The 23,081-nt window shown below is 45.9% G+C and overlaps 1 protein-coding gene across 3 annotated transcripts in view; it reads right to left on the minus strand.

The window, feature by feature from the left end:
- Positions 1–701: 701 nt before the first annotated feature.
- The window catches only part of WBP1L (WW domain binding protein 1 like), a 64,528-nt gene continuing 42,148 nt past the window's right edge, over positions 702–23,081 (minus strand). For 2 of the 3 annotated variants that reach the window (XM_075758021.1, XM_010312756.2), the window contains exons 2-4: positions 15,857–15,959; positions 4,485–4,646; positions 702–3,025 (exon numbers count right to left, since the gene is read on the minus strand). In XM_075758021.1, the coding sequence (XP_075614136.1) occupies positions 2,286–3,025; positions 4,485–4,646; positions 15,857–15,959 (1,005 nt within the window). In that variant the 3' untranslated portion in view covers positions 702–2,285. The remainder of the gene's footprint in view (positions 3,026–4,484; positions 4,647–15,856; positions 15,960–23,081) is intronic. The other variant, XM_075758022.1, reaches the window with a different exon arrangement.

Consider the following 23,081-nt stretch of genomic DNA (forward strand, 5'->3'; position numbering starts at 1 on the left):
ATTACCAGTGAAGAAGTGGGGGGTTTCCACACCCTTAGTGGGACGGCAGGAAAGCAAACAGAGATTTTTGTCTAATGCCAACGCAAATGTTGGCAGAGGGTCTCCCACTGGCACGGGGCCATCCCCAGGCTTTATGGCAGTAAAACCCCACGCTGTAAGGGCCAATGTGCTTTTTTAGCTTCCTCTATGGTGCCAGGAACAAAGCCAGGTGCCAATACGTACAGAATTCCTAGGGGTGGTACTGGGGATCTTTAACTCTTCTCAAAAGACACATGTAGTCGGTGAACACAGCTAGAAGCAACCAGTCCCCAGGCGGCTGTGGTGCAAGCGAACCAGCCTGCGGGGCTCTGGGGCTGGCACAGCCTCTCCGTTACCACTCATGCTCCAGGCATCCAGGAACGAGGTCTCCTGAATCCAAATCCAAGTACTTCATTCTTAAGAGCACCCTAAGAAACTGAAGAGCTGTCTTCATCAGCTCTTCTGATGGAAGAGAAAGGCTGTGATGGCAACAGAGTGAGATTCTCCTAAACCTTGTAAGGTAAAAGTGCTCTCCTCAAACGTGTGGGTAAAATACCACCTGTCTTGCTCTGACATCTGTATCCAGCACAGTGCTACATACCTCCAGTGAAAAAACCAAAACCACAAACTAAAGACAAATCTTGTTCTTAACTCACAAAATGATACACGTACACATGGGCAAGTTATCAGAAAAGGCATTGTATTTTGGTTTCCACCTTATTTAAAACTGATTTTGGTTTTCAATCAATCAAATCTGTATATGTCTGAGTTCAGTTTTCAATTTTTTTTTCCCCCCATAACAATAATGATCTGGATGACCATAATTATAAAAGTGACGGGGAGAAAATCTGAAAACAAGATACATAGTCTGAACTGTGCTCTCTTCCACGTGAGCACTCTAGGGAATGTTAGTTTCAGCTCTTCTTTTTTTTTTTTCCTTCAGGTTGTTACTAACAAAATCTCTACCGTTTATTAAAGCAAAAGCTACAGTAAATTTTCTTGCAGTCTTACAGCAGGTTTTCATATTACCAGTAGGACTCGCATGCATGGATTGCAGTCACACACACACGCTCACAGACATTATACAGTAGCCAGTTGCCACCATTAAAAAAAAAAAAAAAAGAAAAAGAAAACAGACATTCATTTATTTTAAGTGGTCAACATTAGAATCGCACCAAACTTTTGGATGAAAAAAAAAATACTGCACAGGTCTTCCACATCTACATGGTAAGTCATCCCTTCGCATCAGACGGAGCTCTCGTCTCCATTTTTTCAACATGCATCACTGAAGCTTGAAGGCACACTGGCCAAAGAGAGCCCTGTTCTTTTTTTGTCATTTTAACTCAAGTGTGCTGCTCTCGGGGTGCAAAAAAAGGAAAACAAAAATAAAGCCAAGCCCTTTTGCAGCACACCGGGAAAAGGTCATTCGGAGACCACAGTACTTGGAAGGCAGCCCAGCTGCCTGGATTCTACTTCTAACTGTGCTCTTGGAGGCATTGAAGGAATACCCTTGTCTTTAAAAAAGACATATAAAGGCAAATTTCTGCACACCCTTTCTTTTCAAACTGCTTACGGTAGACTAACACTCCTTCTGAAAGAAACTGGTCCTTCAGTCACCAGCTTCAAGTGGGAAATTTCCTACCTGCTGTCTTAAACACTGAAGCACCAGAGATTATAGGGCTGATGTGTTTGGGCATTCATCAGCTGCAGGAAAACTTAACGCTAAAAAAAAAAAAAAAAAAAAAAGGCTAAAATGAAAAGAAATCCCCAATGCCTCAAGAGCACTACATCAAACCAGAACTCTTGGGCTACTGACTGCCAGCACTGTCAGAAGCTGCTTGCTTCTGGGAAGACACCTGGAGGTTGAAGCCTTACGGTGATTTCGTATCCTCCCAGGGTGAGATTTGCTGAGCTTTATTGATTGTGAGATAAAGCAGTGTTTCGGAAAACTAAAACCAACAAACTCATAATAACCATCACCAAAATCACCATTGGAAAAATTCCGTTTGTTAGGTCTCATTGAGAAACATCAGTCCCTGCCCCACGGAGCAGGACGGACGCAATTAACAAAACCCAGAGTGACCCGTCCCCCACAAGCCGGGTCTTCGAGAACTAGTCCCCAAATTATATTGGAGGGGAAGAAAGAAAAATACACTAAAAAAAAAAAAAAGGTTGTATCACCTTTTCCTCCTGTTAAAGTTTTAATCCTCTTATTCCGCTTTTATTTCTTTGTTTTTTGCCCCGATTCTCCCTTCCACTCTGCCACCTTAGCTGGGGGAGTTATTGGTACGAGAGTTTGGAGAGTCCTGCTCATTTATTGTGTTCAAGAGTACACACACCGGCTGCCGGGGCAGGTGGTGGTGGCTGTGTTCGCAGTGCTGCTCTTCCACGGCATTAAAAAGCCCTTCCTCCTCGTCCCTGTGGGGGCGGCCACTGCAGCTGTCACAGAAGTCCAGGGGCCCATCCAGAGCATCATCGATGAGCCCGTCGAACTCCTTGAGGTCGTCGTCGTGATGGCCCCGGTTGCATACGCAGACTTCGATGCCTGAGTCACCGGTGAAACGGCGTTGCCTGCCCGGCGTCTTGTCCTTCGCATCGGGAATGGCGCTGCTCTGCTCTAAGCTCTCAGAGCTGTAACCTTTTAGCAGTTCCTCCTTGCACTCCGTATCCTTATCAGGACCGGCCCTCTCCACTAGCTCAGCTCCCATGCTGGTACCTCCTGGCTCGACGCTTTGCATTTTGGCAACTGCTCGCTCAACCAGCGCGGTGGTGGAGGGCTCGGGGTCCCTGAGGCCAGGGGACCCGGTGGTGTCAGTACTGCTGTTATTGCCAATGGGTGCTGCTGAGCTGCTCTGTGCTGGCTGCAGGTTTCTTGGTGTGTCCGGGATTGTGCTACTGCTGCCTGCTGGGACGCACTGCTGATGTAAGGCACTGTATGGTGGGGGCGGGGTTGGCGGTCGGTTCACCACTTCCTCGTAGGGAGGTAGTAAATAATTTGGCAAAAACCCTACAAAAAAGTAGGAGGCAAGGAGAAGTTATTTCATGAACAGCTTATCTCAGGAAACAAGTCACTAATACAGGTCAGTATGTCATTTGTCATCTACCAGCACCTTCCCACTAAACAGCTCAACAGGCTTTACAAGGGGTGCCAAAACTTGGCCCAAACGAGCTATGTTATGTTGCAGAGAAGCAGCAATCACAGCACAGGAGGGCACCATTACAGGAGGAGATGGACACAGTTGGGAACAGCAGCCTGATCCCCTGGCTCTCAAATCCATGCTAAGGGCTACCAGGTGACCCTCCCCCCACCGCTCTGTACCCCACTACAGCCCCACAAACCACACCAAGGGATGGCCTGCACTGGCTGGAGGGAATAACCTGGGAGGTAACTCACCAGCCCTCTCCAACACTGGCTTCTCAGCTGAGTTTGCACTTTCAACAGCAAAGATTTCATCTCATAAAGCTTTGTGCAAATATGAAGAGACACAAACAGTTATAAGGAACTTAGGATCCTGGCTCGTGGTTTTTATTTTTGCACTGGATTCAGTTTTTCTGGTGCGGCCAGAATAAACTGGCAGTACTGGCAAAAGAGTTTTGTTTATTGTACTTACAGTCCCTCAAATCTATGAAAGATTTTGTTTATTTCTTAAGAGGCAACAAAAGAGTCTGTATAGACAGAATGGACTTAAATACTGGAAACATTTAAAGACAGCATTGCAGTTTTCTATGTGCAATTGCGTATCCCTGGGGCTGGGGAGGAAAGTGCTGCTGGGGATTATTTCTGAGGTTGCTGCAAGAGTTTAACAAGAAAAGCAACTTCATACATGCAATTCGACAGTCCCTTACAGGAAACTCAGTTGTGGTACCTCCAGTCAAAAGGCCGAGACTCACTGTTCTAGCACAGTGTAGCAGGGCACAAAGGAGAGAACAAAGTGATTGTATTTTCCCTGCGCTGTGGGCAACAGCTCCTTCCTGCAAACTCCTAGGGCTGCTCACCAGTAGTGTGGTCTGAGAAGCGCAGCACAGGGAGCCAGCACGGTCCCTGCCAGGGCACCACTTCCACGCAGTCTGTGTGACTGAATTTCATGAAGCCACTTCCCTCATCTCAGTCCCACCAGCAGCAAGTGCAGGCAGGAAAGGAGGAGCATCCATAAAGTTCTCAATGAGATATTTTAAGAACCTTCCCAGAAAAACACTCAGGGAATCGCTGCACTCACAGAGCCAAGTCAAGGGAGAGTGTGAAGATGCTGTAGCTGGTGTGGTTCAAAACTCCAGACTCAAGGGGGCTCAAATGCATCCAGCAGCTGGAATACTACACCTCCTCTCTACAAGCCAAGGTTATGTAGTAAAGCTGCCACCCGCCTCTTGCTGAGTCCAACCACTGCTGCCCGCTTCCACCCAACATGGGAAACTCACTGCTGCCCTGCTCCCCACAACCTCCACGAAAAATGGTGTGAGGTACATACGGAAATAAAACGGCAGGGCTGAATAGTTATGGGCTTCCCGGTAAGCGATCAGGTTGATCTCGTGTTGCCGCTGCTGGGCCTGGAGACGATGCTTGGTGCGTCGGTGATGGCAAACACAACAGCAGCTGAGGATGATGATGATGGTCCACACCAGCCAAAACCCTGCAGCAGGGGAGAGAAAGTGTTAGCCAGAGCACAAGAGCCACATCCAAACCCAGGAAACCCCACAAAGGCAATGGAGAAGATCATCGGAAAGGGAAAGGCTGGATCTGAACCCCGCACTGCTCTAAAGGCAGAAACACGCGGTGCACCAGAGGCTTCGACACGGACCTGCCTGCCTGCGTGACTGCTGCTCAGGCAGCCTTGACAATGTGGAGTATGTTCAGTAGGCACAAATCTGGAGGAGAAAGAAATACGGTGACAGGGCTAAGCTTCCCCCCCCCCACCACTATCGCTCCCACCTCTTGGATATCATTTAATCTAGCCAAATGTATGAGCAGAGCTGTGAGTAGCATTGAACTTGTCTCCCACAGCCACTTTGGTTTGAAAATAACAATCAAGACACAAAAGACACTCTGCAGATTGACCACAGAAGAAGAGAAAAACCCCAAGCACTATGTTTTGCTTTTGTTTGCACTGCTCTTTAATTTCCAGCCCAAATCTTTCATTGTTACATTTAACAAAAACATACTCTTTTTACATAAATGTCTCAAAATATTTTTAAAACTTATTTTGGTATTCAATGTCTTAAATTATCCAAAATTAAATTAAACTAGCCCCCCACTCTGAATCCTCAAGAAACCTAACTTCTGCTCCGTTTGTGGTCACGGCTGGTTTCTGTGCACTGTTGTACTGAACATACACTGCTCTTTAGAAGGGAATTTTAAAAGAGCACTTCCTGAATTTTCTCTACTTCCTCCAATGTGTGGAATAACTCCCCCTGTCCACAAATCCCCCTTCACGTTTGCAAACACTAGAAAAATGCTTCTGAGACACACTTCAAAGAGATACAATGTTCACTCTAGATGAGGCTTTTGTCTCCTGCAACTGCAGCCCACAGCTCTACCTGCCTCAGAGCTACCTGCAATCTCTTACCTTTTTTAAGCTCAGCTTTTGCAGCTAAGGATACCAGGAGAGCTCCCCCTCTAGAAACATGTACGCCTGGCAACCACCCCTCAGCAGAGATCACAACACTGTTTTTCTTTCGGTAAGACCTCTGCCACTCTTCATTATTCCCCAACAGACAAAATGAAGACTTCTAGCGCTACAGCCCATTTTCAGCATGACCATTCTGCCCTGCGAGATCAAAACGCTTGTTTCTCCCAAGTAAAAACCTCTAGGTCCCACCTTTACAATACCTTGCTGTTTTCAGCATCCCCTGCCGAGTTAGCGATGTTTTCTCTGCTAAGTGCTGGGTGGGGAAAGGTGAACAGTTTAGGAATTTGAAGAATGACAGGAGTATTGCTCTGGATCAGGACAAAGTGCAATTGACCCATATCACAGATCTCAGAGCCCCGCACCGGGCTGTTTGCTGGGGAACTGAATGTGCCGTATCGTGCCTCTGAGCATTTTGAGCAGGGACTTTCACCTCCCTGTGTCGTAACCCAAATTCTCCATGTATTTTGGCACAGCAAACCAAAATCTCTCTCTTGCCTTGCACAACCAATTTCCCTAACAGACTAGATTCTGCCTTATACCAAACCTTATCAAAACCTGCTATCAAATTAAGGTGTTACATGCTCCATTTTTTTGCTTGGCTGGAAATCAAGGATCCTAGGCAATTTTTCTAGCCAGCCTGATCAGCTGTACCACGAAGGGCAGAGAGAAGACTGTGATCTTCACTCCAGAGAAGCAAAAGATAAAGTACTCGAGACGCCCTTTGCACTTCCTTCAAACTGAGCTGAGAAAGTGTCTACTGCTCTCCACGCACCCTCCTGTTTCTAAAAAAGCCTTGTTATATAAAATAAAGGTATTGGCCTAGTCCACCCCTCCCTCCAAAGCCAAGCATTTGCAACTACTGTCTCACAATTTGAAGACTCCCACCAATAATACACTTTATTTCTTGCTAAGAAAAGGTCCCTTGGCTCTTGCTTGCTGAAGAAGCAAGAACACACTCATCAAAACCAGGTCATTGGCACAGCATGCCACCATGCACTGAAGCAGGCCTGCAGTTCATCTTCTAAGTACTCCTTATTTTCGAAGAGCAGTCCGTGATCATGCGTTCAAAAACAATGGAAAATTACACCCAACTATCCAGGGATTTTAGCTACAGTTATGAAAACAGATGCTTTTTAACACGTTTGATCATGTCCTTTCCCAAGGACTCTAGATGCAATGGTAGCAAGCAGCACTTAGTTAGTTAAGATGTCCTGGAGAACTGCCACTGTTAAGCAATCTCAGCTGTAGCAGCCGAATTTTTCTGCAGGGAATAACTGCTCCCACCCAAGCCTGCATCCAGAAGATTTAAAAAGTATTTCTTTAGGAAACTTCTCTACCCATTCCAAAGGAATCCCAAAGTGCTTTGCAGACAAACCAATGCACAAGCTCAGAGTAGGGGTCAAAGTAAGCTCAGCCATTCCTGGGAAGACATGCGGCAACTCTGTAAACAACAGGCAGTAACAATATACAACAGTTTAGGATAATAAACTAATGCTGGGTCCTACTGAAACCACAGGTGGCATTTTAAGTAAACAGACCATAATTTACTGGACTGCAATCTGGCCATGGTGCCAGGAACACCACCTCCATTCTCATGCAAAGGGTCTACGCATGCTCGCAACCACAAGTGGATGAGATCTGTTGTTTTTCATGGGAATTTCCAGAAAAAGAACCCACTAATACCACGTTATTGCCTGGTTTCATTAACCACTGACACTTCCTAGGGCTTCTAGGAATTACTCAACCCCTGACTCAGCACGAGCCCAAGGACTTGCCTGGGTGATCACAGGAGGTCAGTAGCGTTTGCCCACCACAACCATTTGCTGGCCTTGGCTTCTGGTGTCCTCTTTAATGGCTTTGCCCCCCACCTCCATCACACAACAGCACATCTGCACCACAGTGCTGGAAGCTCCCCCAGCACTTAGGGAGCAAGAGGGTGGGACACCCATAGGTGCTGAGGCACACGAGGGGCTCCTTGGTTGTCACTTCAGCAGGGGTGCCAGCACTGAGACGGAGCGGGTGCAGCACTGGTTGCAAGCCCAGCATGGTGCTGGGAGTCCAGGGCCTCCATAAAAGGCTCTACAACATGCCCTAGCCAGAAGTTTGGGCACAGCTGCAATTTTGGCTGTAGAACAGAAAAACTGTAAAAGCATAGCAAATATATGGCACAGTCATTTATTTGGAATAAAGCTATGCACACAAAGCCAAGTGTAATTGTAAATATTATGTCTAAAAGTATGGAGTGAACAGTGAAGATGTCCAGGGCTGAGCTGTGCATTTGTACACCTGGTGATGCTTGGCTCCAAACCCACAGCAGGGAGGCAAGTCAAGCAGTCCACTGGCCCACACACCCAGCGGCTCATTTGGCAGGAGGAGAAGGAGGGGAATTTCAAATTCACCCAAAGACAACACTACACGAGCAGGAAACGTGGAGGCTGAGCACAGTAGCGGTACACGCTAACACCTTGTTCATGGAAAAAGCAGGTACCGGATCTGCCTTGTGCTGAAAATAGGTGAGACGTGCAAAGGCAACAGAAGTTTGGCTTTAAAAGGCCTCTAAAAGCCCAGCAGAACTGGGCTCCTAGTTGCCTTTCTTGTCCCCAAAAGACTTCCCTGTGCTCTTCAACATGTGCCTCCTTCCTAAGTGGACACAAGCTGGTTTTCAGCTGCGCTGAGCTATCGCTGCAGTCACTGGCTGAGGATTTCTCCTTTTCCAAGTTTGCCATTAAATGTCTGATTTGAGAGCACGTATTTCCCACTGCCAACTTGGCAGTGACCACTGGGAACAAAAGCTCGTGGCAACCTGAGGGCAATATGGCAGGCAGAGAGCAAACAAGGTCTTTGGAAAAACAACTGCTGATGGACAGCATCGACAGAACCAATGCACCAGTCTGGAGCTAAACATGCACCAAGGGACCATTGGACTTGAAGGCAATTTCAGGCTCATTCCTGGTTTATGGAAGAGTCAGGACTTGAAATGTTCCCCAGTCCAAAAAAGGCCAAATACTGAGGAACGCTGCTGTATTTTCTGTCAAATTCACTGGTGATGCCAATGTATGGATAATGATGCAACCAAAGGGTGAATCAGACACAGCCAAGGTGCTGAGTTTTGCCAAGAGATTTCCCTGCCAGAGCATCAAAGCCTTTCACAAAAATAAAAAAGAAGCACCAACCTCTTACCCAGCATCAGACAGGCTCAGAGCTGTAAGCTCTACATAAGCACCAATCTCAGAGTGTCAGAATGGGAGCTGCAGAAAGACCTGGGAATGGAATTACCTCCCATGAAAGTCATCTCTCGCAAGCAGAGGAAATATCCAAGTACAAGAAGTCTGCTACGTTTACAGCATCCTTAGGAAAGGGAGCCCCATCACATGGGCACACACTGGAGATGTTTTCTAGCAGCCACGAAAGAACACGCCAGGCTTGAAGCTTCAAGAAAAACCTTTCTGGCTCGCTGACCATAGTTCTGCCCAAAATTAAGACTAATTAAGACTAAAATAATTTAAGAATAAAAAACCAGAGCGTTCCCTCCTCATGAAAAAGGGGGAAGCAATGTTCAGTCTGACGCTGTACTGTATTTGCTGCCTGGGATGCTGCCATCAGCATTCCCGTCGAGGGAAGCTCCTTTTATCCCGTGCAAAATGGAAAACATTTTCTGGAGTGTTCCAAGGGTAGAAACAGAGAAATCTGCCCTCAAGTTCATGGTAAACTTGGGCAAATGCCATCGCTCTGTTGGCAGGGAGTCCCCTAAATGCAAGCCAAAACATACTGCAAAGTGTTTTTGTGTCTGGCTGACAAGCATCTGGGCAATAGCTTCGGTTCCATGAGAGCTGGTTCTGAACAGAAGGAGAAGTGGGACAATTTCATTGACTAACAAGTGATGGCCCAAATGGTGGCCTCACAGTCAGCCATTGCTGGAAAAAAATTGTCTTTCACAGGGCCAACGCTATCATCAAAAATAGGAGAGAGATTTAATTGGTATCATAACCCGGATGCACTTGGGTTTAATAGTGTCCTTGGCACAGAGATCACATAGTCTCCTGCCACTTCAGACATGAGCCTGTAAGAGTCAACACTGCTGCTCAAGAACGCCAGATGAAGGATCCAGGCCATAGGCCTATAAACATTTTAAGAAGGAAATAAAAAGGCTACTGAATGACGTGGTCCTCTCCTGCCTGTCTCTTCCACATCTCCTGCTGCCTCCTCCACCTCTTCTCATGCCAGCACAAAGTTGTGCGCAACAGTGCTTTGAACTGGTTTGAGGGAACCAGAGCAGGTTGAAACTCATCTGCCAAACACAATAGCAGCAAGAGAAAGACTGTGACTTTCAGTGACAGTTTTACATCAGTTTAAATCAGTGGAACTGCAGCCCCAGCCTGACCACACTGCAGGAAAAAGTTCCTGAATATTTGTGGAGTATGATGGCAAAAGAAAAAAGCGGAAGACAGTATCTCCAGTTCCTGCTCACTTGCTCCCAGACTGGTAATGCGGACAAAAGGGGATGGACATTAACTGCAGCTGATTTCTAGTTTTCAGAATAGTGTCCACTATACATGGTACATCCACTGCCATGAGATAAGATGGAAAAAGGCATGTTTCAGAAAAATCCTTTGCTTATCTGGCAACGAGAGTCAACTTGAGGCAGCAAATGTGCAGACGCTGTTTTTATGCCTCTCTCCTGCGGAGGGAGCCTTTGAAGAGCAATTGCTCCTGTGCTCCAGAAGACACGTTCGTAAGCCCAGTCAATTCCAGCTGACGTACCCCTCCCAAGACATCTGTGTTGGTAAAATGCATGAAGAGTGGTCTAAAAGAGATCAGAGGGGAATATCCAGCTGAGACCATCTCCAGAACATCTGGGAACAAGATCTGGAGAACAGATCTGGATATTTGGTGAGGAGCTGGGTTGGAGGTGCAGAAGGCAGGGGGTGAAACAGCACCAGCAAGCTCTCTTGCCTTTCCTTGCTATTTAACACGGAGCAGGTGGAAGCAGGCCACACGGGGCAAAAGTCAGACTACACAAGACAACTTCCCTTCTCCTTTGGATTCGTGAATTTTACTGAGCGACACCAAAACAAGCTTAAGATGATTTCACTGCCTGGATTAGGCTACAGAAAAGTACAAGGAAATCAGGAAGTAACTCCCTTGGTGACCCTATTTATCATGAGTTTCTGCCTGGTTGTGACATCTGTTTTGTTTGCCCTATAATTTCAGCTAGGCTTTGTGATGGCAGGGTTATCGCTGAAGCACCAGCTGAGGACTAACAGCAGCCAAAGGTGAAGTTTGATAGACCTAGGAAAGAGAAAGCAAGTAGAACTGTGTAGGCAGCTGTGTCAAAGGCAAGGAACAGGGCAAATCCCCCTCTGAAAAAGGACGTGGTTATACTGAAGGATAAGATAACACAGGACTGATGTGTTGTTTGACTGAGGGCTTTGGAGACTGCAGCAAAGTCTTGGAAATTAATTCCTATTATAAAGCTGACCTGGAACATGTATGTGGTACAGCACTTGCTTTAGTTTTAGCAACTAACCGGATTCCTGCCAAAATTTTCTGGCAGCATGCTTTTTGGGGAAAAGAGCTGTCTAAAGGATTCCAAGGGGAAAGCGTGCAGAGATGAGCAAAATGTTCAAAATCAGCAAAAACATCAACTGTGCTGCCTGCAAACAGAACATTTTTTCCTCTACAACCCTTCCAGTAGGGCGCAAACAGTTGAGATCTTTTATTTTTTTTTTTTCTTTCAGAAACAGAAGGACTCAGTATCACTACCAAAGCAGCCAAAATGAAGCAAAATAGGCACATCCAACATCTGAATACTCAACTCATTGCCAATGCTGGTTAGTTGTACAGTACCTAAATGACCCAAGACCAGCTAAGCCCTCTAACTTCGAAATCCTACAACTGAGATCTTCTGCACGCAGTGACCAGCTGCCTGCTTCCATGCTCCACAATTTCTGAAGCACAGTGTACTATTCTTCCAACCACACCATGCAAAATACTTTCTACTGCTTTGCTTGATGTGTTCAGAGCCTCTGGAATAGTCTAATTTCATAATGGTCCTCAACAGGCAAGGAGAGACACAAGGATGGATGTCAGGAGATCTGGATTTGGTTTTCAGTCCATATTACACACTTAAAGCTGGCAAAATTCACAATGTCTGAGCCTTGATTCTTATCCTGCAAAATGTGGGAACTGCATTCCTCGATTACCTTCTCTCCTGTATTTTGAAAAGCGGTATTTTGGAACATTTACGCAGTAAGACACCTGTCAGGCCTGGACAAAGGCCAACATTGGAAAACTCCAGCAAATTACAGCCACAGCATAACAGACCTGAATAAAAACTGTTAGTAAGCTAAATCCAGTGGCTGCTGCCATTCTCCCAAGAACACAATCTCCCTCTTGGGGACTGCAAGCTCTCTGGGAAGACCAAAGAACTTGTTAGGTTAAAATGCTGAACCAGCTCAACCACCATCCAAGCAAACACCTTCCCCTATGTGAGGAAATGCAACAGTAAAGCCCTTTCTTCCCTTTTACTTTTTATGATTCTATTCCAAGACAATTAAAAGACATACTTGCATTTTTCCCCCCATATTACCAGACTATCAAGGTTGAGCTAAGAAGTAATTAGACCTTTACATAGCTACTATATCTATATATATAAATCTGGATATAGTTTTATTATTTGGCAACATGGCACTTATTTGAAAAAAAAAAAAAAAAAAAAAAAAAAAGAGGGAGATGGGTGGGGAATCTGAACCAGGCTGTTATCTAATTTTAAACACAAGCTGTCCACCTGCTTGGCATATCATGTTCTCCATTCCTCCACTCCACCCCTTAACAAAATAATACCTTGATTTTGCATCCTATTCCACTACCCTCAAAGACTGGTTTATAATTACTGCAACTTTACTTGCTGTCTAGAAATGTTGAGATCAGCCATTTTCAAAGACAAACTTCTCTCAAATTCTTAAACAGGGAAAAAGATCCTTTTTACGGGAACAACTCCAAGTGGCCACAAGACAGGATCACATTTCAGAAGGCATGTCCAGCAAAGACAGACTAGTTTTCTTTTCCATTTCAGATGCCACCCTCCTCCTCTGCTTCTTCTCCCCACAAAGCTGTGGTGGTAAATAAATCCAGGATTTAATTCACTGGGACTAGCAAGAAGGTCTGTTTTCAGGGACACGATAGCACTGGTGGTCTGAGAAGGTCAAGAGGAGCAGAAACTTCTCAAAAGCTACTTCAGTATATGCATGCACTGGTTAAAATCAAAACATAGAACAACCATGATACCATACTTAAAAAGTGCTGCTGACTTAACTGTTCATTAACCAAAAGTTATTATTAACTTTTAAAAAGCTAATCTATTCCCAAGCATGTAAAGCTGTTGCTCTCCACACCATCAGTTCACTGCTCTAGACTATTTCCATATACTATCACTGCCATTCACCTTGAAGGTCTTAAGAGTGCCCAACTACATGTACCTACCAAAGATATTCAACAATTCCTGGAACAGTAGGTAAGTTCTGCAGCTGTGGTTGCAAGCTCTAGAATACGAGTTTTCTTAAATTTAAAGGACAACCCTCCATGTCTCTCCTCCCAACCCTAGAAACCTTTTTCTAACACTCATAATGGCAGAACAAGCTTTAAAAACATTAACCAATTTTAAATCAATGTTGGATGTTTGCCTGAATTTGCGAAAAGCCTAGAAGAATAGGTCTCATATTTGCATTATTCCCCTCATCTCAGTGCGGTATACAATGCTCTGCAAGGCAGAAGGAATGTGAGTCTTAACACAGAAACCCATTCCTCCCGAGGAACCATCCAGCAGTGTGTGCCACTAATATGTTTATTCCATTATCTCAGTGTGACCTGTGTGCTTGCCCTAGAAAGAAGCTTGAAATACTCTGCTTCCTTCTAACAAAATCTGGTTTTCATAGAATCACAGAGTGGTTTCGGTTAGAAGGGACCTCAAAGACCATCTAGTTCCCACCCCCCTGCCATGGGCAAGGTCACCCTCACTCACCAGGTTGCTCAAAGCCCCGTCCAACCTGGCCTTGAACACTTCCAGGGAGGGGGCATCAACAACTTCTCTGGGCAACCTCTTCCAGTGCCTCACCACCCTCGTAGAGAAGAATTTCTTCCTAATATCTAATCTAAATCTACCCTCCTTCAGCTTGAGGCCATCACCCCTTGTCCTGTCACTCCCTGCCCTTGTAAAACAGTCCCTCTCCAGCTTTCCTGTAGGTCTCTTTAGGGACTGGAAGGTGCTATGAGGTCTCCCTGGACCCTTCTCTTCTCCAGGCTGAGCAACCCCAATTCTCTCAGTCTGTCTTCACAGGAGAGGTTTTATCCTCCAAGAATTTTTATGATGGAGGCAGGCATTGCCAAGTATAAAAGTCTATGCCACACTGAGAGTGCAAAGACAGTTAAAGTAAACTGATTCCATTAAAATGGCAGGGGGGCTACTGTTCGGGACCGTATTGTTTGTATGCAATTCAATTAAGCCTCTCTTTCAGGATGTCCATGGGAGAAACATGGCAACCGTGCAACAAGCTCCAGTGTGCAGCTGTACTCCATGCTCAATTTAGATCCTGCTTGCCACAAAGTCTGTTAGCCCTTGCATACATGCCTCTTCCTCTACATTCCCACCCACGCAAATCCAAAACCGGGTCTGACCTTCCCCACTCTGCTTTGTCCATGCATCCCATACAGTCCGAACAAATTCCAGCCATCTGTCCTGCCTGCATTGCCGACCACTACGATCTGAACCAGGCAGTCCAAGGCAGACATGCGTTCATGCCTGTTTCTCAACCTGCTAGGGTCCCTGGTGCTGCCCACCCAGTCCTGAATCCTTTCTTGAACTGTTTGGAGACTTCTGAAAATAAAGCTGCTATGAAAAGCCTGCAATACATTCAAATCCTGCCATTAATATCAACACAGCCACTACAGTCTGATGCACAGTATGTCCTGAAGGAGTCTATTAGAGTCCTGTTTAATTTACAACCACATCCTCCATGCTTCACTGGTTAATTTGAAAAGTAAAAGCATGTTTCTAAACTAAAGGATAAAGTATCAGCTATTCCTGTCCTTGGATCCAGGTTAAGTGACACTCTTTGTATGTATAATACATTTCCACACACACGCTACTTTGAAAAAGTGAAACTGTGGGCACAGCAGAGGGATTAAGTACACAGCACAGTTGCATAAAAGCTACAAGATACCATTGGGTGTGGTAAGGAAACATCTCCAGTCTCTAACGTGGGGGTACAATATTCAGAGTTCCACATTTCCAAATTCTGGGAGCACAGATGCCTTCTCAGCCTAGGCTCCTGGCAGTACAACAGCATGTCAACATCAATGTTCAAACCTTTGTGCTCCTCGTCAAGAATGGAAGATACCATCAGACCGGCTCTAAAAGTTTGCCTTTAAAATTCAGCATTTCTTACTTTCCTATCCTTTCAAGTTCCCATTTTCCCATATATCTTTATAAGAGTTTTGTTGACCTGCTTTGACTTCCTGCTGTCATCTAAAGGGACTTATGCATATCACTCAACCACTCACTAGAAACATAGGTAGTTTTAAATCCCAGATTTTGGGAAAGAGGAGATAAGAGGGGTTGCAATGGGCAATGTATGTTCCTCACAGCCCACAGTATTCAGCCACTGTCAGGCCACAAGATTTGCCCAAGACCCTCTCCACCCAAGGAGCTGTGCTCCAAACACACTGCGTCCTGAAGAGTATAAATGTCCTGGCCCCCCTCCTTGAAAGGGCAGCTTTAAAAAGATAAATCAGATTTAAACTCTCGTTCTTGCAAAGAACTAAAACAATAAGATGAAAGATACTGAATTAATTCTCTGTTTGAGTGTGTCAAACTCTAGTGTTGTGCGTATCAGCTTTTCTCCCTCAAGCATGGTTTCCTCACTTGCATACAATGTTATTTTGAGAACCCTCAGTATTGCCCAAATCAGTGAAAAAAACCCAAACAACAAATCTCCAGTGATGAACATGGCAAGAGACCCCATTACTCCTCAAAAAGCAGGTGATGCCCATTATAACAACCCTGTCAGGTCAACTCCGGTTTGTGTTGCAGTGAAATGCAATGGCAATGCATAACAAGGGGTGAGTACAAAACCCCACAGGACACAAGCCAGACCTGTAGTACAGTATGAGAGCCATGCAGATTAGGAAGGGAAGCCATACAAAATGGAAGGACTTACACCAGAGTTCATAGTAGTAGTTGCAACACTGGGATTGTCCACAACAGTGGCCCGTTTCACATATGTAACTTTGATTGTTGACACCCATGCAGGTTTCCTTGTCCTAAAATTAAACAAACACACTTTTAAGATGCTTTGTCAGTATCTTCTGTAAATGTAATCTTTTACTCAATGATGTGCAAGCATTTGAAAAGTCACAAGTTATGGTCTTGGGGAACTCTAAAATACATAGTGGTTAAAATACAGCTAAGGATCACCAAAACCCACAAAGGACTGTTCAGAAGAAAACCCCACATCTCCAAATTCATGAGTTACATTACTTTAGCATCTGGTCAGCACTGCTTTCCTTTCCTTTTCCATTAAAAGTTACCACGTTTTGGGTGCCAGGCATTCTCTTAAAGAAGAGATGTCATTCGTTCCACATTTTACACACTACTGCTGCATTACTGGGGCTGAACGCCAAGTGGAGGAAATGCATTAATAAACAGAACATTATAACTTGAGAAAAGACTGCTTGGATTCATTTAGATCTAAATGATAATTACAGTATGTTCCTGTGAGATTCCAATCTAAAATGATTCCTTCATAATTAGCCATGTGCTTTACAGAAGATCAGCATTCCTGTAAAACTTCTTCCTGGAATAGCGAAGTAGTCCAGGAGCAGAGCCAGATCAGCTGTACTGTATCACCCAGCAGGTCCCCAGGACATTAAGATGGAAAAGGACGATGGTGTGAGGTCTTAGTCCCCCACGTGGTGCACCACCTCACAAAAGTCCATGTCCAAGTCCTGCTAGTCTGAAAACGTGGGTGAGAAAAAGTACGAAACACAGGAGCGTTTTACAGGTTGTGGTTTGTACGTCCTCTTATAGGCTCTGGGGCAACCTGAAAGTTAGAATGCACTACACAGTTTCTTAAGAAACAAACAGATCTTAATGAAAAACATTGATGTTGCAAACAAACCTGTAACAAAGTCTAAAGCTTTCACTTACAATTTATGATAAGGCAAAGAAAATGTGCGAGGTTTATACTGGAAGATGTGTTGAAAGAATTAATTTTTTAAGTACTGTCTTTCAAAAAAAAAAAGCAAACCCCAAAAAATCCCAACAAAACCCAACCAGCTAGGAAGAGCAGCAAACCCAACCAGCAGGCTATGGGAATGTACGTCGGTGGATCCCAACGCTTGCTGAACTGCACTGTCCCTCTATTTTATGTGAGTACACCACAGCCATGCTTCTCCTCACAAGCCTCTATGGAGTCACCACATGCACAAAACCCAAAGTCCATCTCAAAGTATGGGCCACCTCACTGAACAAGCGATGTTAAGGCAGCAGTTTCAATGCTGAAGAGTCCTGCACTAAGCTCTTAAGAAGACTCAGTCTATTTGGGGTTCTCTTTGGGGACCACTCAGCACCCCCCCCCAGAGCCATACCTCCCCAGCACTGGGCCTGTGGGTCCCTCACCTGAGCACCCACAGTACAGCAGCAATACAACTTCTAAAAGTGGAACAACCTCCTACCACCTGAGGTTCAACAGAAAAAATCACATGCCGCATTCTTCTCCTAAGAAGTCACACCAAGTTTTGAAAGGGTTTTTCAGAAAACCATTTTGCTGAACAGACCAGTCCAATTGCTTTACTACAGGTAGCTAAAGCAAACATTTCACATTCTTGTCTTGAGATTCTACATGCCAACAGGAGACACAACATTTTCCTATAGGGTGAGGAGGTGTTTCCATCCCTAATTGCCACGGCTGGTAGTAACTTTTAGGAGACGCTGTTGAGCTAGCACAGCATTTTCTGCTTCAGGCACGTAATTCATTCCAAAACCTGCAATTTTAGTCAGCAAAAGAACTAGAAACAGGACACATCTATTATGTGTTCTCAGTAGTTTATTTACACTTTTCCTCCTTTTTGTTGGTCTTGTAGAGTTAACGTAACTGACAAACAGCATAGATTTTGGCTCTCAAATCAAGAGAATTGAGAAATTAAGATCCCATTGCAAAATTGTAATCCTGTTGATAATGCACAAGCCAGAAAGTGACTGGCTGAGGTCTGTGGTTGTTACACATGAAGATCAATGCGATCTGTTGAACCAGCAGATGAACCACACGGAGCTAGTGAAAGAACAGAGTCTCACAGTGCCATTTCAGAACTCGTCTGCATCAGAACACTGATCCATCCCTGACCACCTGTGCTTACCCCCAAGAAATTAGTTCCATTCAGTGCTGTCTGCTTCAAAGAGTAGCAATAAGGAACACATCGGTGTCTTTTGGCAGCAGCAACCTATAACAGCTTCAACATCACTATATTTTTCCCACTTAAGCACTTGCAGCAGTCCTGTTTTCAGACACTTTCATCACATTATCCCTTTACTTGAACTTCCTGACTCCCTCTTGCCAACCTTACTGTATTTGAAACGACCTTTCCACAATGCCATATGCTTATGTGCAGGGTTGCTTCTTGTTAGCTCAGCTGGCAAACAGGTCTGAGGGGATGGGCATACATGTTGAACAGAAGATCCTCAGCAGCTAGGCTGGTGTTCTGCAGGTTGTTCCTGCCTGCTGTTGGAGATCAAGTCTCAAGCAAATCCTACTTTCCCATCTAAAACAGAACTCAAATCATACTGTCCAGAACTTCTTTACACACTGACCAAGAGAAATCATCTTCCCTGCTAATGTGTAAGTGCTTGTACCTTTGAATAGCCTTGCAGTTAGCTTTTAGTTCCCACAGTTCAGAAAGTCCAGAGTTTCCAAGTCCTTGCAGTGGCGTCCACCAGCAACTTTGCTCAAAGTCCACGCAGCTCCTCTTGGAGCCTTTCTGCAGCCCTCTGTCAGTCCAGCCACCGATGGGTTTCTGGGAATATGGAGCCGTCAGATTCAGTGCCACGTGTCAGACCCAGAACTGTCACCCTTGTTTCCAAACAGTTTCACAGAATCAAGGAATAATTTGGTTTGGAAAGGATCCCAACAGGTCACATGGCCCAACCCCTGCTCAGAGCACAGTTACCTCCTGTGTTGGTTTTGCGTGGCAAGGTTTTGGTAGCGGGGGGGCTACAGGGGTGGCTTCTGTGAGAAGCTGCTAGAAGCTACCCCTGTGTCTGATAGAGCCAATGCCAGCCGGCTCCAAGACGGACCCGCCGCTGGCCAAGGCCAAGCCAATCAGCGCCTCTGTGATAACATATTTAAGAAAGACAAAAACAGTTAGAGAGTGCTCTTTTGCAGCCAGAGAGAGGAGTGAGAAGATGTAAGAACATCTGCAGACACCAAGGTCAGTGAAGAAGGAGGGGGAGGAGGTGCTCCAGGCGCCGGAGCAAGATTCCCCTGCAGCCCGTGGTGAAGACCATGGTGAAGCAGGCTGTCCCCCTGCAGCCCATGGAGGGAGGATGAGGGGGTGTAGCGATTCCACCTGCAGCCCGTGGAGGACCCCACGCCGGAGCAGGTGGAGACACCTGAAGGAGGCTGTGGCCCCGTGGGAAGCCCGCGCTGGAGCAAGCTCCTGGCAGGACCTGTGGATCCGTGGAGAGAGGAGCCCACGCCAGAGCAGGTTTGCTGACAGGACTTGTGACCCCGTGGGGGACCCACGCTGGAGCAGTTTGCTCCCGAAGGTCTGCACCCCGTGGAGGAGACTCACGTTGGAGAAGGCCGTGAAGGACTGTCTCCCGTGAGAGGGACCCCACGCTGGAGCGGGGGAACAATGAGTCCTCCCCCTGAGGATGAAGAAGCGGCAGAAACACCGCGTGATGAACTGACTGTAACCCCCACTCCCCGTCCCCCTGTGCCGCTGGGGGGGGCGGAGGTTGAAGCCGGGAGTGAAGTTGAGCCCGGGAAGATGGGAGGGGTGGGGGGAGGTGTTTTTAAGATTTGGTTTTATTTCTCATTCCTCTACTCTGTTTTGCTTAGTAATAAATAAGATGAATTCCCTCTCTAAGTTCGGTCTGTTTTGCTCGTGATGATAATTAGAGAATGATCTCTCCCTGTCCTTATCTCGACCCGTAAGTTGTTTTTTTTTTCCATTGTACCTTTTCTCCCCTGTGTAATGAAAGAGGGGAGTGATAGAGCGGCTCTGGTGGGCACCTGGCCCTCAGCCAGGGTCAACCCACCACAGTCTTTTTTGGCGCCCAACGTGGGGCACGAGAGACTCGAGATAAGGATAGTAATTGGAAGAGGTAACGGGCAAAACATTGACTGAACGTAACTTGAGAGTGATATATTTGTGAAGGGACTAGAGATAGATTTTGTGTGTAGATTGTCCACTCTTGTTTGGTGTTGTGATAGTGTTGTTTTGATGTTGGTGTGGGGAATTTTTTTTTTTTTTTTTTTTTTTTTTTTCTTTTTCTTTGTTGATGTGATTAGTGTTTGTGAAGTTTTGTGTTGAATGTATATTTTAATGGTAATTCTTAAATATGTGATTCACAGAGGCGAGGGGTGGAATGTGTTGGTTTTGCGTGGCAAGGTTTTGGTAGCGGGGGGGCTACAGGGGTGGCTTCTGTGAGAAGCTGCTAGAAGCTACCCCTGTGTCTGATAGAGCCAATGCCAGCCGGCTCCAAGACGGACCCGCCGCTGGCCAAGGCCAAGCCAATCAGCGCCTCTGTGATAACATATTTAAGAAAGACAAAAACAGTTAGAGAGTGCTCTTTTGCAGCCAGAGAGAGGAGTGAGAAGATGTAAGAACATCTGCAGACACCAAGGTCAGTGAAGAAGGAGGGGGAGGAGGTGCTCCAGGCGCCGGAGCAAGATTCCCCTGCAGCCCGTGGTGAAGACCATGGTGAAGCAGGCTGTCCCCCTGCAGCCCATGGAGGGAGGATGAGGGGGTGTAGCGATTCCACCTGCAGCCCGTGGAGGACCCCACGCCGGAGCAGGTGGAGACACCTGAAGGAGGCTGTGGCCCCGTGGGAAGCCCGCGCTGGAGCAAGCTCCTGGCAGGACCTGTGGATCCGTGGAGAGAGGAGCCCACGCCAGAGCAGGTTTGCTGACAGGACTTGTGACCCCGTGGGGGACCCACGCTGGAGCAGTTTGCTCCCGAAGGTCTGCACCCCGTGGAGGAGACTCACGTTGGAGAAGGCCGTGAAGGACTGTCTCCCGTGAGAGGGACCCCACGCTGGAGCGGGGGAACAATGAGTCCTCCCCCTGAGGATGAAGAAGCGGCAGAAACACCGCGTGATGAACTGACTGTAACCCCCACTCCCCGTCCCCCTGTGCCGCTGGGGGGGGCGGAGGTTGAAGCCGGGAGTGAAGTTGAGCCCGGGAAGATGGGAGGGGTGGGGGGAGGTGTTTTTAAGATTTGGTTTTATTTCTCATTCCTCTACTCTGTTTTGCTTAGTAATAAATAAGATGAATTCCCTCTCTAAGTTCGGTCTGTTTTGCTCGTGATGATAATTAGAGAATGATCTCTCCCTGTCCTTATCTCGACCCGTAAGTTGTTTTTTTTTTCCATTGTACCTTTTCTCCCCTGTGTAATGAAAGAGGGGAGTGATAGAGCGGCTCTGGTGGGCACCTGGCCCTCAGCCAGGGTCAACCCACCACACCTCCAACGCTAGGTTACTCAACCCAGCACAGGGAAAGAAATAAAACATAAATGCAACCAATCTTTGGAAAAAGCCTACTAGGCAAAGATTCCAGCACAAGGAGAGCATTGTTTTTGGACATGTTACAGGTGTCTCCTTTGGATTGCATGTTTCAGTCTCCTTTCCTCTCCCCATTTAAGTCAAGACTCATTTCTGTGAAAAGCTGAGCCACTGTACAGTTTCTTGCACTGTTCTGCAAGCCAAGGAAGAGGTTATGGACTGCCATCAGTACAGGCCGCAACAGAGCGCCTGACTTTTTTTAAAGGAATCTTCTGCCTACTGCCAAGCACTTCAAATCAGGCTTCGATTTCGAATTAAATCCCAGCCTGCATGCACTTTTCATACCATTGGCGTTGTATTATTTCTACTTCCTTCTCCTATTCGTTCTTTGTGTTACGTGCTGCCAAATGGTAACTAAAGACATATCAGCAATATAGTTATCTGTAGCCTAAACATCTCCTGGAAACAATATCACAAGTGCTTGTGCTATGAAAGCACGCTATTTCCCCTCACACCAAGAGGCACGGACAAGACACAGGACTGAAAGAGTAGTTTTATAAGTAAGAAAAGTACATATGGGGGAAAAAAATAATCTCATAGAAGCAAAGTTGGAACACTCACATTTTATTGACCTGCCTTTGTTTCTAGTTTCCATTTCAATTAGTGCTTGTAATGATAATTTTAAATCATTCTTAGCAACATGGAGTTTTTATTGAATTACTACAAAGAAGTTTTGTTGGGTTTTTTTAGGTAGCCTTACGAAAACAAGGAAGGGGGAGGGTTTCTTTCCAAAAGCACTTTCTTCCCCAAAAGCCAGTGGCTATCACATTCCAACACAGGCTTCCCTGCTGAAGGACAGTCTTGTTTTCTTGTTGTCCAGGCAAGCACATCCCTCCCCATCAGCCTTTGTTCAGCTAACTGTAGACGCCTCCAGACAGGATTACTAAGCAGCATCTACACATCTGCTCTCAAAGAGCATTCAAGTCCATTAGAGCAGAATATTCCTGTTTTGCAACTAAGAAGTCTGGACATGCCATCCGTTATCTCCCACCTGCAAAGCCTGGGAGATTTCCAGCTAATTTCAAGGGACTGGCTTTGTCCTGTGAAGCAGCACGTACTCTAGGCTGCATGTGCATCACTGCCTCCTCGGCATCATCCGAAGAGCTGATGCAGATCTGAGGAACTGAACTCGCTGGATCCCTGACACACACTCCAAAGCTGGGAGCTTTCAGGAGAAGGCTCTGCAGTCCTGCAGTCTGTGTTCTCTTCCCATCCAATCCAACAGAGGCCATTTGTTAAACCTGGTGCAGGCTCTTTCTCATGAAACCAGTTGAGTTGGGAAGACCTCATCTTGGTGCATTTGGAGAGTCTCTTCATATTTTAGATGTGGTGTTCTGGATTAGTTTTCACTTGTCATTTGCTTTATAAAGCAACTTTGTTTGAATAAAAATAAGATTTTTATTTTTTTAAATTATTTTCTTGTTGACATTTAGCATTTGTGATAAACCCACAACCATGCTGGCAACTCTGTCAGTAGCACTGTCAAGTGCTTTTACAAATAATCCTTAAAATACCCAGCAGTGGTAGGTATAAGAGAACTCAAGGCAGTGCCATATGTTGTCATATCTGAATCTACAGCAAACATTAACGTCAGCACCAGGGAA

This window comes from Balearica regulorum, chromosome 7, assembly GCF_011004875.1.
Source record: "Balearica regulorum gibbericeps isolate bBalReg1 chromosome 7, bBalReg1.pri, whole genome shotgun sequence".
NCBI lineage: Eukaryota > Metazoa > Chordata > Aves > Gruiformes > Gruidae > Balearica > Balearica regulorum.